The 13,402-nt window shown below is 15.2% G+C and overlaps 8 protein-coding genes across 8 annotated transcripts; 1 reads left to right on the top strand and 7 right to left on the bottom strand.

Annotated features, from left to right (window-relative positions):
* Window positions 1-21: 21 nt before the first annotated feature.
* Window positions 22-684, bottom strand: LOC111693306 (cytochrome c oxidase subunit 1-like; the record flags this gene model as incomplete). The annotated part of the gene is given in 1 exon segment (XM_023457693.1): window positions 22-684. A coding segment is annotated over 1 exon segment (645 nt), but the record flags the coding sequence as incomplete, so codon positions are not given.
* Window positions 685-1,399: 715 nt separating this feature from the next.
* Window positions 1,400-2,173, bottom strand: LOC111693309 (cytochrome c oxidase subunit 3-like; the record flags this gene model as incomplete). Its single annotated transcript, XM_023457695.1, is given in 1 exon segment — window positions 1,400-2,173. A coding segment is annotated over 1 exon segment (630 nt), but the record flags the coding sequence as incomplete, so codon positions are not given.
* On the bottom strand, window positions 2,173-2,888 carry LOC111693307 (ATP synthase subunit a-like). The gene is given in 1 exon segment (XM_023457694.1): window positions 2,173-2,888. A coding segment is annotated over 1 exon segment (675 nt). The 3' UTR covers window positions 2,173-2,213.
* A 2,235-nt stretch (window positions 2,889-5,123) lies between these two features.
* LOC111693314 (cytochrome c oxidase subunit 2-like) lies at window positions 5,124-5,926 on the bottom strand (the record flags this gene model as incomplete). The annotated part of the gene is given in 1 exon segment (XM_023457700.1): window positions 5,124-5,926. A coding segment is annotated over 1 exon segment (660 nt), but the record flags the coding sequence as incomplete, so codon positions are not given.
* Window positions 5,927-6,086: 160 nt separating this feature from the next.
* Window positions 6,087-7,605, bottom strand: LOC111693313 (NADH-ubiquinone oxidoreductase chain 5-like; the record flags this gene model as incomplete). Its single annotated transcript, XM_023457699.1, is given in 1 exon segment — window positions 6,087-7,605. A coding segment is annotated over 1 exon segment (1,443 nt), but the record flags the coding sequence as incomplete, so codon positions are not given.
* A 387-nt stretch (window positions 7,606-7,992) lies between these two features.
* LOC111693312 (NADH-ubiquinone oxidoreductase chain 4-like) lies at window positions 7,993-8,893 on the bottom strand (the record flags this gene model as incomplete). Its single annotated transcript, XM_023457698.1, is given in 1 exon segment — window positions 7,993-8,893. A coding segment is annotated over 1 exon segment (876 nt), but the record flags the coding sequence as incomplete, so codon positions are not given.
* Window positions 8,894-10,136: 1,243 nt separating this feature from the next.
* On the top strand, window positions 10,137-11,181 carry LOC111693310 (cytochrome b-like). The gene is given in 1 exon segment (XM_023457696.1): window positions 10,137-11,181. A coding segment is annotated over 1 exon segment (819 nt). The 3' UTR covers window positions 10,956-11,181.
* A 233-nt stretch (window positions 11,182-11,414) lies between these two features.
* Window positions 11,415-12,335, bottom strand: LOC111693311 (NADH-ubiquinone oxidoreductase chain 1-like; the record flags this gene model as incomplete). Its single annotated transcript, XM_023457697.1, is given in 1 exon segment — window positions 11,415-12,335. A coding segment is annotated over 1 exon segment (921 nt), but the record flags the coding sequence as incomplete, so codon positions are not given.
* Between the last annotated feature and the right edge of the window lie 1,067 nt (window positions 12,336-13,402).

Below are 13,402 nucleotides of genomic sequence, written 5' to 3' on the forward strand. Positions count from 1 at the left end.
AGGTAAAATTAAAATATAAACTTCAGGATGCCCAAAAAATCAAAATAGATGCTGATATAAAATAGGGTCACCACCCCCAGAAGGGTCAAAAAATGAAGTATTTAAATTTCGATCAAATAATAATATAGTAATTGCACCTGCTAATACTGGTAAAGACAATAATAATAAAATTGCTGTTAATAATATAGCTCAAGAAAATAAAGAAATTAATTCAATTTTATAAATTTTTATATTTAAAATTGTAGTAATAAAATTAATTGAACCTATAATTGAAGAAACCCCAGCAATATGTAAAGAAAAAATTGATAAATCTACAGAAGGACCCCTATGAGATAAATTTGAAGATAATGGAGGATACACAGTTCAACCTGTTCCTGTACCTGTACCAATAAATATTCTTGATAATAATAATATTAATCTTGGCGGTAATAATCAAAATCTTATATTATTTATACGAGGAAAAGCTATATCAGGACTTCCTAATATTAATGGAATTAAATAATTACCAAAACCTCCTATTATTACAGGTATAACAAAAAAGAAAATTATTAAAAAAGCATGTCTAGTAACAATAGAATTATAAATTTGATCATTACCAATTAATGAACCAGGATTACCTAATTCTAAACGAATAATTATTCTTATTGATAAACCTACAATTCCTGCCCATATTCCAAAAATAAAATACAAAATACCAATATATTTATGATTTGTTGAAAAAAATCAAAATTTCATATTTTATATAGTTTAAATTAAAACATTATATTTTCATTATAAAAATAATAATTAATTATTTATAAAATTTTATCATTTAAAAATATAAATATTATCTTAATATCTTCAATATTAAATTTTAAATTAAACTATTTAAATTTTAAATAATAATTTAAAAAATAAATATAAAATTTATATTTTATTTTAAATTATAAACTTAATGATTAATAAAGATAATTTCAAATTATATAATTTATTCTATCAAAATAACCCTTTTATCAGGCACTTTATTAGAAATAAAAATAATTTTAATTATTTAATATTGAATTAGAAATTCAATTTTTATTATTTCTAATAATAATAATAATATTTTAAAATAAAATTTTAAATTAATTGGAATTTTAAATTCAATAAAATTATTAACAATAATTCACCTCTAATTTGGTTTCAATTAAAAATTTAAATTTTAAGTTTAAATTAATATAAAATTAATATATTTAAATTTGCAATTTAATATTTTTTTTAAATTATTAAACATAATTTATAATTATAATTATAAAACATAATAAGTTTATTTATATATATATATATATTAATAATAAATAATATTATATATTATAAAATATTATTAAATATATTAAATTTAATAATAATAATATTAATAAAATTAATAAACTAAATAATATACTAATAAATAAAGAAATAATCAAACTACATCCACAAAATGTCAATATCAAGCAGCAGCCTCAAAACCAAAATGATGAACACTTGAATAATTATTATATATAATTCGAAAAAAATTAATAATTAAAAAAATAGTTCCAATAATTACATGAAGACCATGAAAACCAGTTGCTATAAAAAAAATTGAACCGTAAACTGAATCAGTAATTGTAAATATTGCTTCCTGATATTCAATATATTGAAATAAAGTAAAAATAATTCCTAAAAAAATTGTAATAAATATTCTAATTAAAGACTTAAATTTTATTCGATTTAATAAAGAATAATGACCTATAGTTAACGAAACTCCAGAAGATAATAAAATTACTGTATTTAATATAGGAATTAAGTAAGGATTAAAAATAACAATATTTTTAGGAGGTCATAATGAACCAATTTCAACTCTTGGAGATAAAAATATATGAAAATAACATCAAAAAATTCTAATAAAAAAAAATAACTCTGAAATAATAAACAAAATTATTCCTAATTTTACTCCCTCTAAAACTTTATTAGTATGAAAACCTTGATAAGTTCTTTCTCGAATTACATCACGTCACCATTGAAATAAACATATAAATAAAGATAACATACCAAAAATTATTAATAAAGAACTGAAATTATTAAAAAAATTTATAAACCCAACTAATATAATTATTACCCTAAAAGAAGTAACAATAGGTCAAGGCCTCAAAGTAACTAAATGAAAAGGTTGAAATAAATCAATTTTTTTCATAATTAATATTTAATTAGATAAATAAAAATTAAAATTATTATTATCTTGTTTCTGCACTATATAATGTTCTTAAAACTGTAAATACATAAGCTTGAATAATTGAAACACTTAATTCTAATAAAATTAATAAAGTTTGAGATAATAGTATTATTAATAATATTAATATTCTTAATCTTGGTCCTGTAGAAGAAATTAAAGTTATTAATAAATGACCTGCAATCATATTAGCAGATAAACGAACTGCTAAAGTTCCAGAACGAATTAAGTTTCTAATAGTTTCAATTAATACTATAAATACTATTAAAGCTGAAGGAGTACCCTCAGGAACTAAATGTATAAATATATGATTTGTATTAACAATTCATCCATATAATATAAATGATAATCATAAAGTTAATGATAAAGTTAAACTAAAAGTTAAATGAGCTGAAGAAGTAAAAATATAAGAAAATATTCCTATAAAATTATTTAATATAATAAAAATAAAAATTCTTATTAAAAATAAAAGATTTATTAAATTTCTTTTAATATTTAATAATATTTTAAATTCACCAATTAAATAATTTAATAAAGTTAAAAAAATAAATCTATAACGAGAAGGAATAAATCAATATAAATTTGGAATAAATAATAAAACATACAAAGATCTTAATCAATTTAATGAATATAATTCAGAAGTAGTGGGATCAAAAATAGAAAATAAATTATTTATCATAAAAATTTAAAATTATTATTATTTAAAAAATTTAATTTATTTAATATTAAATTTTTAAAAGAGAAAGATAATAAATAATAAATTAATAAAATTGATAATCCTATTAATAATAAAAAATATAAATAAGTAAATAATCATAATATTGGTCTTATTTGAGGAATAAATTTATAAGTCAATTTAATTATATATATATATATATATATATATGTATATATATATATTAATAATAAAATTAATTTTAATTAAATTAATTTATAAAATAACTAGATATTAAATTATGAAAATATATTATTTCTAACTAAAAATTATTAATAATAATTAAATATTAATTAAAATTTTTAATTAAATTAATTTATTTCGAGAATTTATATTTTAAATAAATTATTTAATAAACCCTGATACAAAAGGTAAAATTAATTTAATTTTAATATTAAAAATTTTTAATTTTTCTTTCACAATACTAAAATTATAAAAATAATTCTTTTTTCTAAATTATATACTTAAAGATTAAAAATTTTATTAATATTTTAAATAAAATAATAAATTAAAATAAAAAAAAATTTAAATTATAAATTTTAAATTATAATAAATAAAATTTATTAAATTTTATGAAAATAATTATATTTTACAAGAATAATTTATCTAATAACTTTTATTAGCAAAATAAATATTATAAATTTAACTACATTCCTAAATATTTATATTTAAATTTATATTTATATTAAAAAATTTAAACTATATTATTGGAAATAAAATGTACTTTTTATACTATATAAATATTAAAAATATCTAAATTTACTTTCCAGTAAATTTACTTTGTTACGACTTATTTTATATATTAATAAAAGCGACGGGCAATTTGTACATATTTTAAAACTTATTCAAGATAATTAATTTATTAAATTTACTATTAAATCCTACTTTAATTAAATTTTTAAATTTAAAATTTTTAATTAAAAAGCAACTCAAAAAACCTTTTAAAAACTACATATTGATCTGAAATATAATTAATAAAATTTTTTAAAAATATTATAATTAAATTTTTTTATAACGAACATACATAAATATAAATTATAAAAGTCTGTCTTTTCGTGGATCATCAAATTAATCTTCAAGTTTCTCTAATCAGATTAAAATACCGCCAATAATTTTAATTTTAAAAATAAATTTACTAATTTATTAAAAATTTTAAATTTTAATAGTAGGGTATCTAATCCTAGTTTATTTTAAAATTTTATTAATTTCTTTAATAATTAATATTTATAATAAAAAATATAATTTAATTTTATCTTAAAATTATAAAATTTTATTAAATTAACATTAAAGTTAATAATTAATAAAAATAATTAATTTATATCTTTAGTATAACCGCTATTGCTGGCACTAAATTTATAAATATTAAATTAATTTATATTTAATAAATTACTAAAATAAATAATTTTATTTATTAAATATTTAAAGTTTTTTAAACAATTTTTATAAAAATTTATATATAAATTTCTTTTATTTTAAAAGATAATTAAATAAAATATATTAATTAATTAAAATAACTAAAATAATTATATAATTTTAATATAAATTATTAATCTTTTTTTTGTAAAAAAAAAATTTTTCTTAAACTAAAATTATTAAAATGGATTACATAATCAAAATTTCAAATCGAAATTGAACCTAAATTTTAGTTCATTTTATAAATAAATGTTAATTTTCAACTTTAAATCATTTTAAAGCTCCTTCTTTTCATTCCAAAAATAAACCAATTAATAAAATTAAAAAAATTAAAATAAAATTAAAATTTAATATAAAAATATAAATTGAATAACTTTTAATTATAGGTAAAATTAAAGAAATCTCAACATCAAAAATTAAAAAAATTATTGCAATTAAATAAAAACTTAAAGAAAAAGGAATTCGACTTTTTGAAATTGAATCAAAACCACATTCAAAAGAAGATAATTTTTCTCGATTTTTAAAAGATTTTTTTGATAAAATTAATATTGCTATAATTATAATTATTAAAATTACCATTGAAAAAATTATAAATAAAATAAATAAAATTATATTAAAAAATAATAAATATATTTTTGAATTATGAATCCAATGACTTAAACTTAGTCTATTTTTAATANTATATATATATATATATATATATATTATACACATTTAAATAAATAATAAAAAATATTAATAAATTAATTACTTTAACTTGACAAATTAATATTATAAATTAACTAATTTTTTAAAATTTCAATTGATATCTTAAAGTAAGATTTGATCTTTTAAATCAAAAATAGTAAATTTACGATTACTTCAATTGAATTTAAATTAATATTAATCCTTTTTAATATTAATAAAATTAAAATTTATAATGATTTTATTCAATTTAAAAAATTTAATAAATTTGTTCCTTCAATTACAATAGGTATAAAACTATGATTAACACCACAAATTTCAGAACATTGACCATAAAATAATCCAGGACGATTTAATATTATTATAATTTGATTAATCCGACCAGGAACTGCATCAACTTTAATCCCTAATCTAGGTATAGCAAAAGAATGAATTACATCAGAAGAATTAATTAATAAACGAATCTGATTATTTAAAGGAACAACTATTCGATTATCAACATCTAATAAACGAAATAAATTGTTATCATTTATTAAATCATTAATTATAAAAGAATCAAAATTAATTATATAAAAATCATTATATTCATATCTTCAATATCATTGATGACCAATAATTTTAATAGATAAAATTGAATTTTTAATTTCATCTGTTAAATATAAAATTTTTAATGAAGGAATAGATAAAAATAATAAAAATAATATTGGAATTAAAGTTCAAACAATTTCAATTAACTGTCCTTCTAATAAATTTCGATTAACTATTTTATTTATTAACATAAAAAATAATATGTATATAATTAAAACAACAATCATTAAAACAATTAATATCCCATAATCATGAAATATAATTAAATTTTCTATAATATAAGAATTTGCATCTTGTAAAATTAATTGACCATTTAATGAAATTTCTAAAAATAAATAAAATTTATATATATAGAATTTAAATCTATTGCACTAATCTGCCATTTTAGATTATTTTTTTATTAATTATAAAAAAATTAAAACATAACTAATATAATAATTATTAAATAAGAAAAAATTATTAACAAATATATTAAAAAATTATTATTTAAAATATTAAAATTATTAAATTTGTAAACATAATAATAAAAAGATTTTTTTAAGAATATTTCACTTCAACCTTTATCAAAGACTTTAAAAATTAAATTTCCAAATAATAAAAAAATATTAGTATAAAAAAAATTAAGATTTCTATAGTAATATATTGAACCAAAGAAAAATTTTATTTTATAATTAAATTTAAAATTAATCTTTATTTTAAATATTATTAATCCAAAAATAATAGAAATATAACAAATAATTAATAAAATTATTTTCTCAAAATCCAATAAATAAATATATTCAATATTATTAAATATTAATAAATTTAAAAACAATCCAAAATTAATTGAAAAAAACATTAATAATAATATTGAATAATTTATTTTTTTATTATCAGAAATATTAAAATAATTAATAAAATTAAATCTTTTACATATTAAATAATAAGATAAACGAACCCTATAAGATACAGTTAATATAGTTCTTAAAATTAATAAAAAATAAATATAAAAAGAAATATTTTCTAAAAATATAAACTCTAAAATCTGATCTTTAGAATAAAAACCTGAAAAAAAAGGTAATCCACATAATGAAAGATTTGAAATTATAAAAATTATTCTAGTTATTGGTATAAAATTTTTTAATTTTCCTATAAAACGAATATCTTGATAATTTAGTATATTATGAATAATAATACCAGAACATATAAATATTATCGACTTAAACATTGCATGAATAATTAAATGAAAAAAAGTTAAATTATAATTCTTTAAAGAATAAATTATTATTATTAAACCTAACTGAGACAATGTTGAAAAAGCAATAATTTTTTTTAAATCAAAGTCAAAATTAGCTGAAAATCCTGCTATTATCATAGTAATTAAACCAATTACTATAATAAAAGATAGAAAATAATCATTTAAATAAAAAATATAATTAAAACGAATTAATAAATAAACACCTGCAGTTACTAATGTTGAAGAATGAACTAAAGAAGAAACTGGAGTTGGGGCTGCCATAGCAGCAGGTAATCACACTGAAAAAGGAAATTGAGCTCTTTTAGTAAAAGAACCAACTATAATCAAAAAAATAATTATTAAATATATTCTATTATAATTTACAAAATTTCAACTTCCATAAATAAATATTAAACTAATTCTTATAATAATTATAATATCACCAACACGATTTATTAAAACAGTTAATATTCCAGAATTATAACTAGAATTTCTTTGATAATAAATTACTAAACAGTAAGAAGTTAAACCTAAACCATCTCATCCTAATAAAATTCTAATTATATTAGGACTTAAAATTATTAAAACTATTGATAAAATAAACAAAAAAACTAAATAAAAAAATCGAATATTATTTAAATCATGCCTTATATATTCTGATCTATAAAATATAATTATTGAAGAAATTAATAAGACAGTAAAAATAAATAAAAAAGTTATTCAGTCTAAATAAATAAATATATTAATATTAACTCTATTCAAAAAAAAAAAATTAAATTCAATAAATTTAACAATTTTTATTAAAAAAAAATAAATAAAAAAATAAAATATATTAATAGAAATTATAAAAAATAATACTCCTCTTAAATAATAATATAAAATTAAATTATATTTAAAATAAAAAATTATATTTTTGACACCACAAATCAATGTTTTTCTTTAAACTATTTAAATAAATAAAATATTATTTTATAAATATTATAAAATTTTATATAAATAAATCTATTTTTAAAAATAATAAATTTAAAGGAATATAATGAATAATTAAAACTAAATAATCATTAATTTTGATTTCATAAATTTTATTAATTAAATTATTATTTATTCCATGACTACAATAAGAAAATAAATATAATCTATAAATACATCTTAAAAATATTGTAATAATTAAAATTAATAAAATATTTAAAGATCAATTTAATAAAACATTTGAAATTAAAAGTTCTCTTAATAAATTTAATGAAGGAGGAGAAGATATATTACAAACACAAAATATAAATCAAAATATTATTAATGAAGGTAAAAACATAATTATACCTTTATTAATTAATAAATTTCGTCTATGACTTCGTTCATATATTAAATTAACTATAAAAAATAAAGCCGAAGAACATAAACCATGACCAATTATTATTAAAAAAGATCCTATTAAACCAAAATTTGTTAATGATATTAAACCCATTAATATTATTCCTATATGAACAACTGAAGAATAAGCAACTAATACTTTTAAATCAAATTGTCGTAAACATAAACATCTTAAAATTATTATTCCTAATAACCTTAATAATAAAAATAAATAATTAAATTTTAAACAATAATTTAAAATAATATATATAAAACGAATAATTCCATATCCACCTAATTTCAACATAATTCCAGCCAAAATTATTGAACCTGAAACTGGAGCTTCTACATGAGCTTTAGGTAACCATATATGAAATATAAATACTGGTAATTTTACTAAAAAAGAAAAAAATATAAAAAAATATAAAATAATTTCATTGAAATTATTAAAATTTAAATTTAAATTCAATAAAATTAAATATCTTAAAGAATTAAATTCATAAAAAATATAAAAAATTAAAATTATTAATGGTAATGAAGAAAATAAAGTATATAATAATATAAATATACTAGCATTTAAACGTTCTGGCTGATACCCTCATCCTATAATTAAAATAAAAGTAGGAATCAACCTTATCTCAAAAAAAATATAAAAAATAAAATAATTTATTGAATAAAAACTTAAAATTAAAAACATTAATAATAATAAAAGATTAAAACTAAAAAATGATTTACTTTTAACATTTAAACTTACTATATATATTAAACAAATAATTAAAATTGATAACAAAATTAAAGAAAATCTTATTATATCTAATCCAAATCATTTATATAATAATATCCAAGAATAATTAAAATTAATAGAAATTATAAAAATTGGAATAATTATTAATAAATTTAAAAAAATAAAATATATCTTTATATTATTATGATTAAAAATAATATGAAAAATTAATATAATTAAAAAAGTTAAAAATTCTATCATAAAATTAAATTTATTAAATATATATTATTATTACCAAATGAACGAATTAATAAAATTAATAATCTTAATCCTAAAACTCCTTCACAAACTACAAAAATTAAATAATATATCATTAAATGTAAACTTTTAAAATAAAAAAAAAAAAAAAAAAAAAANTAAATTCAACTCTAATTAAAGTCATTAATAATTTATTATAAAAAAAAATAAATATAAAATTTGAAAATAAAAATATTAAAATAAAAAAATAAATATTTAAAAAAATTAACTATTAATTTAAATAAAATATTAATCTTGTAAATTAAAAATAAAATAATTTTTATAGTTATCAAAAAAATAATAAAATTATATCTTTAATCTCCAAAATTAAAATTTTAAATAAACTATTTTTTGATTTTATAATATATGATAAAATTTATTACTATATACATAATTTTTATATTATTAATATCATCCTCAATTAACTTAATAATTAATATAATTTCAGCTTATAATAAAAATTTACATCCAATAATTTTTGGATCAATATTATTAATAATATCAATTTTTTCATCCTTAAATATTAACATTTTTAATGACTCTCCTATATTTAGATTTATTATATTTTTAATTGTAATTGGAGGAATAATAATTTTATTTTTATATTTTATTAGATTTGTAAGAAATATAAAAATAATAATAAAATGAATTTATATAAAAATAATTCCTATTAAACTTTTATTAATAATTATATTAATTTTAATCATATTAATTTATAAAAATAATTTATTAAATTGATTTTATATATTTAATGAGACAAATAATTTATTTAATATTAACTTAAATGATTTAATAACAAACAATATTAACTGTATATATATATACTTGAATATAAAAATAATACCTACAATTATTATAATAATTTATTTATTTATATGTTTAACTTTAATTGTAAAAATATTTATTAATAAAAAAATATCAATTCGTAAAATAAATTAATTATATGAAAAAATCAATTATAAAAACAGATTTTAATTTATCTATTATTAATAATTCATTAATTAAATTACCAACTCCTTTAAATATTTCAATTTGATGAAATTTTGGATCACTTTTAGGATTATGTTTAATAACACAAATTATTTCAGGATTTTTTTTATCTATACATTATAATCCAAGAATCGAAATAGCTTTTAATAGAGTTATTCACATTGTTCAAGATGTAAATTACGGATGACTTATACGTTTAATTCATATAAATGGAGCATCAATATTTTTTATTTGTATATTTATCCATATTGGCCGAGGATTATACTACAATTCTTTTATTTTAAAAAAAACTTGATTAATTGGAGTAATAATTCTTTTAATTACTATGGGAACAGCATTTATAGGATATGTATTACCATGAGGTCAAATATCTTTTTGGGGAGCTACAGTAATTACAAATTTAGTTTCAGCTATTCCTTATATTGGTGATTCAATTGTAAAATGATTATGAGGAGGATTTTCAGTAAATAATGCTACACTTAACCGATTTTATTCAATTCACTTTATTTTACCTTTTGTAATTTTATTTATAGTAATTATACATCTAGTATTTTTACATGAAACTGGATCTACAAATCCATCTGGATTAAGAAGAAATTATTTTAAAATTCCTTTTAATCCATATTATTCTATTAAAGATATTTTAGGATTTATTATTATACTAATAATATTAATTTTAATCTGTACTTTAGACCCTTATATTTTAGGAGATCCAGAAAATTTTAATAAAGCCAATCCTATAATTACTCCAATTCACATTCAACCAGAATGATATTTTTTATTTGCATATGCAATTTTACGATGTATTCCTAATAAGTTAGGAGGAGTTATCGCATTATTGATATCAATTTTAATTTTAATAACTTTACCTTTTACATTTTCAAGAAAAATAAAAGGATCTCAATTTTATTGAATTAATAAATTTTTATTTTGAATTTTTTTATTTAATTTTTATTTATTAACTTGAGCTGGAGCTAAGCCAATTGAATATCCATTTGTTGAAATTAGAATTTTATCTTCATTAATTTATTTTTCATTTTTTATTATTTTAAATCCTTTAAAAAAATATTTTGATAAAATTATTTATAATAATTAATAAAATAATAATAATAATAATAATAATAAAATATTAAATTTAATATTTAAATTATAATTTAAATTATTTAACTATATTAAGTTTATGTTTTGAAAACATAAAAAAGAATTCTATTCTAATAATTTAAAAAATAAATATTAAAAACTTTACACCTATAATAAAAATTAAATAATTTAAACTAATAGGTAAATAACTTTTTCAAGTTAAATATATTAAATTATCATAACGAAATCGAGGGTAAGTTCCACGAACTCAAATTACAAAAAATAATAAAAATAAATATAATATTAAAAATATTAATCTAAAAATATTAAAACATAAAAAAAAAATTAAAAATATTAATATTATAAATATAATTATTCCATATTCAGCAATAAAAATTATAGCAAATCTTCCCCTTAAATATTCAGTATTAAATCCAGAAACTAACTCTGACTCACCTTCAGCAAAATCAAATGGAGTTCGATTTAATTCAGCTAATAATCTTACAAATAAAATTAAAGCTAAAGGAAAATTTATAAAAATAAATAAAGAAAATTTTTGAAATAATATAAATTTATAAATATTAAAACTTTCAATTAAAAAAATTAAAGATAATATAATCAAGATTATTCTAACTTCATAAGAAATTGTTTGAACAATTCTTCGCATTCTTCCAATTAAAGAATATATTGAGTTAGAAGATCATCCCGCAATTATTATTCTATAAACCCCCAACCTAAGCAAACATAAAATTATTAATATTAAAAAATCATTATTTATAATTAAAGAAAAATAAGGTATATGCTGTCATAATATTATTATAATTAACATTCTTATAAAAGGACTAAATAAATATAAATTATAATTTGATTTTAACAAAAAATAAAATTCTTTTGTAAATAATTTAATAGCATCTCTAAAAGGTTGTAATAAACCTATAAATCCAACTTTATTAGGACCTTTTCGAATATGAATATAACTTAAAATTTTTCGTTCTAATAAAGTTAAAAAAGCTACAGAAACTAAAACTATAATAATTATAATTAAACTAATAATAAAAGAATGAAAAATTAAAATTATTACTTATGATTCTAAAAATCATTTATTTAAATTCTAAATTTAATATACTAATATATTAAAGTAATAAAAATATTAAAATTATTAATTTTAAATAAATAATTTAAAATATTAAGTCCTTTCGTACAAAAATATTTAAAGTTTATATAGATAGAATCCGATCTGGCTCACGCCGATCTAAACTCAAATCATGTAAGATTTTAAAAGTCGAACAGACTTAATAATTTTAATTTCTACATTAAAAATTTATCTTAATTCAACATCGAGGTCATAAAAATTTTTATCAATAAGGTCTTTCAAAAAATATTATGCTGTTATCCCTAAGGTAATTTATTTTTGATTTTTTAATAAAAGATAAATTATTCAAATAATTTGTTTTTAAAATAAAAATTTTATTAAATTTTTTAATTTCCCCAATTAAATTAATATAATCAAAAAATTATATAATTTAAATTATTAATTGAAATATTAAATAAAATTCTATAGGGTCTTCTCGTCTAATATAAAAATTTAAGAATTTTTACTTAAAATTAAGTTCAAAAATTTAATTTGAGACAGTTATTATTTCATTCAATCATTCATTCCAGACCTTAATAAAAAGACAAATGATTATGCTACCTTTGTACAGTCACAATACTGCAGCTATTTAAATTTTATTCATTGAGCAGATTAGATTTTTTATTATAATCAAAAAACCATGTTTTTAATAAACAGGCGAATAATTTTTTGCCTAATTCCTTAAATTAAATTATAAATTTTAATTTATTTAATTAATTTTTTTTACTAATTTTATCATTATAAATAAATTTTAATAATTTAAATTTATTATTTTATAATTTTTTAAATAAATTTTAAATTTTAATTAAATTAAACATTTTAATTATTAAATATTATTTATTAATAAAAATTTTTAATTCTATAAAAATAAATTTTTAAAAAATATATTAAAATAAATTTTAAGTTAATTCCTAAAATTTTTAAATTAATTTTAATGTTTAAATATTTAAAAATTTAAACAATTATAAATACTAATTATATATATATATATATATATATATATGTAT

This window comes from Trichogramma pretiosum, unplaced genomic scaffold, assembly GCF_000599845.2.
Source record: "Trichogramma pretiosum strain Unisexual culture from Peru unplaced genomic scaffold, Tpre_2.0 scaffold237, whole genome shotgun sequence".
Lineage (NCBI taxonomy): Eukaryota > Metazoa > Arthropoda > Insecta > Hymenoptera > Trichogrammatidae > Trichogramma > Trichogramma pretiosum.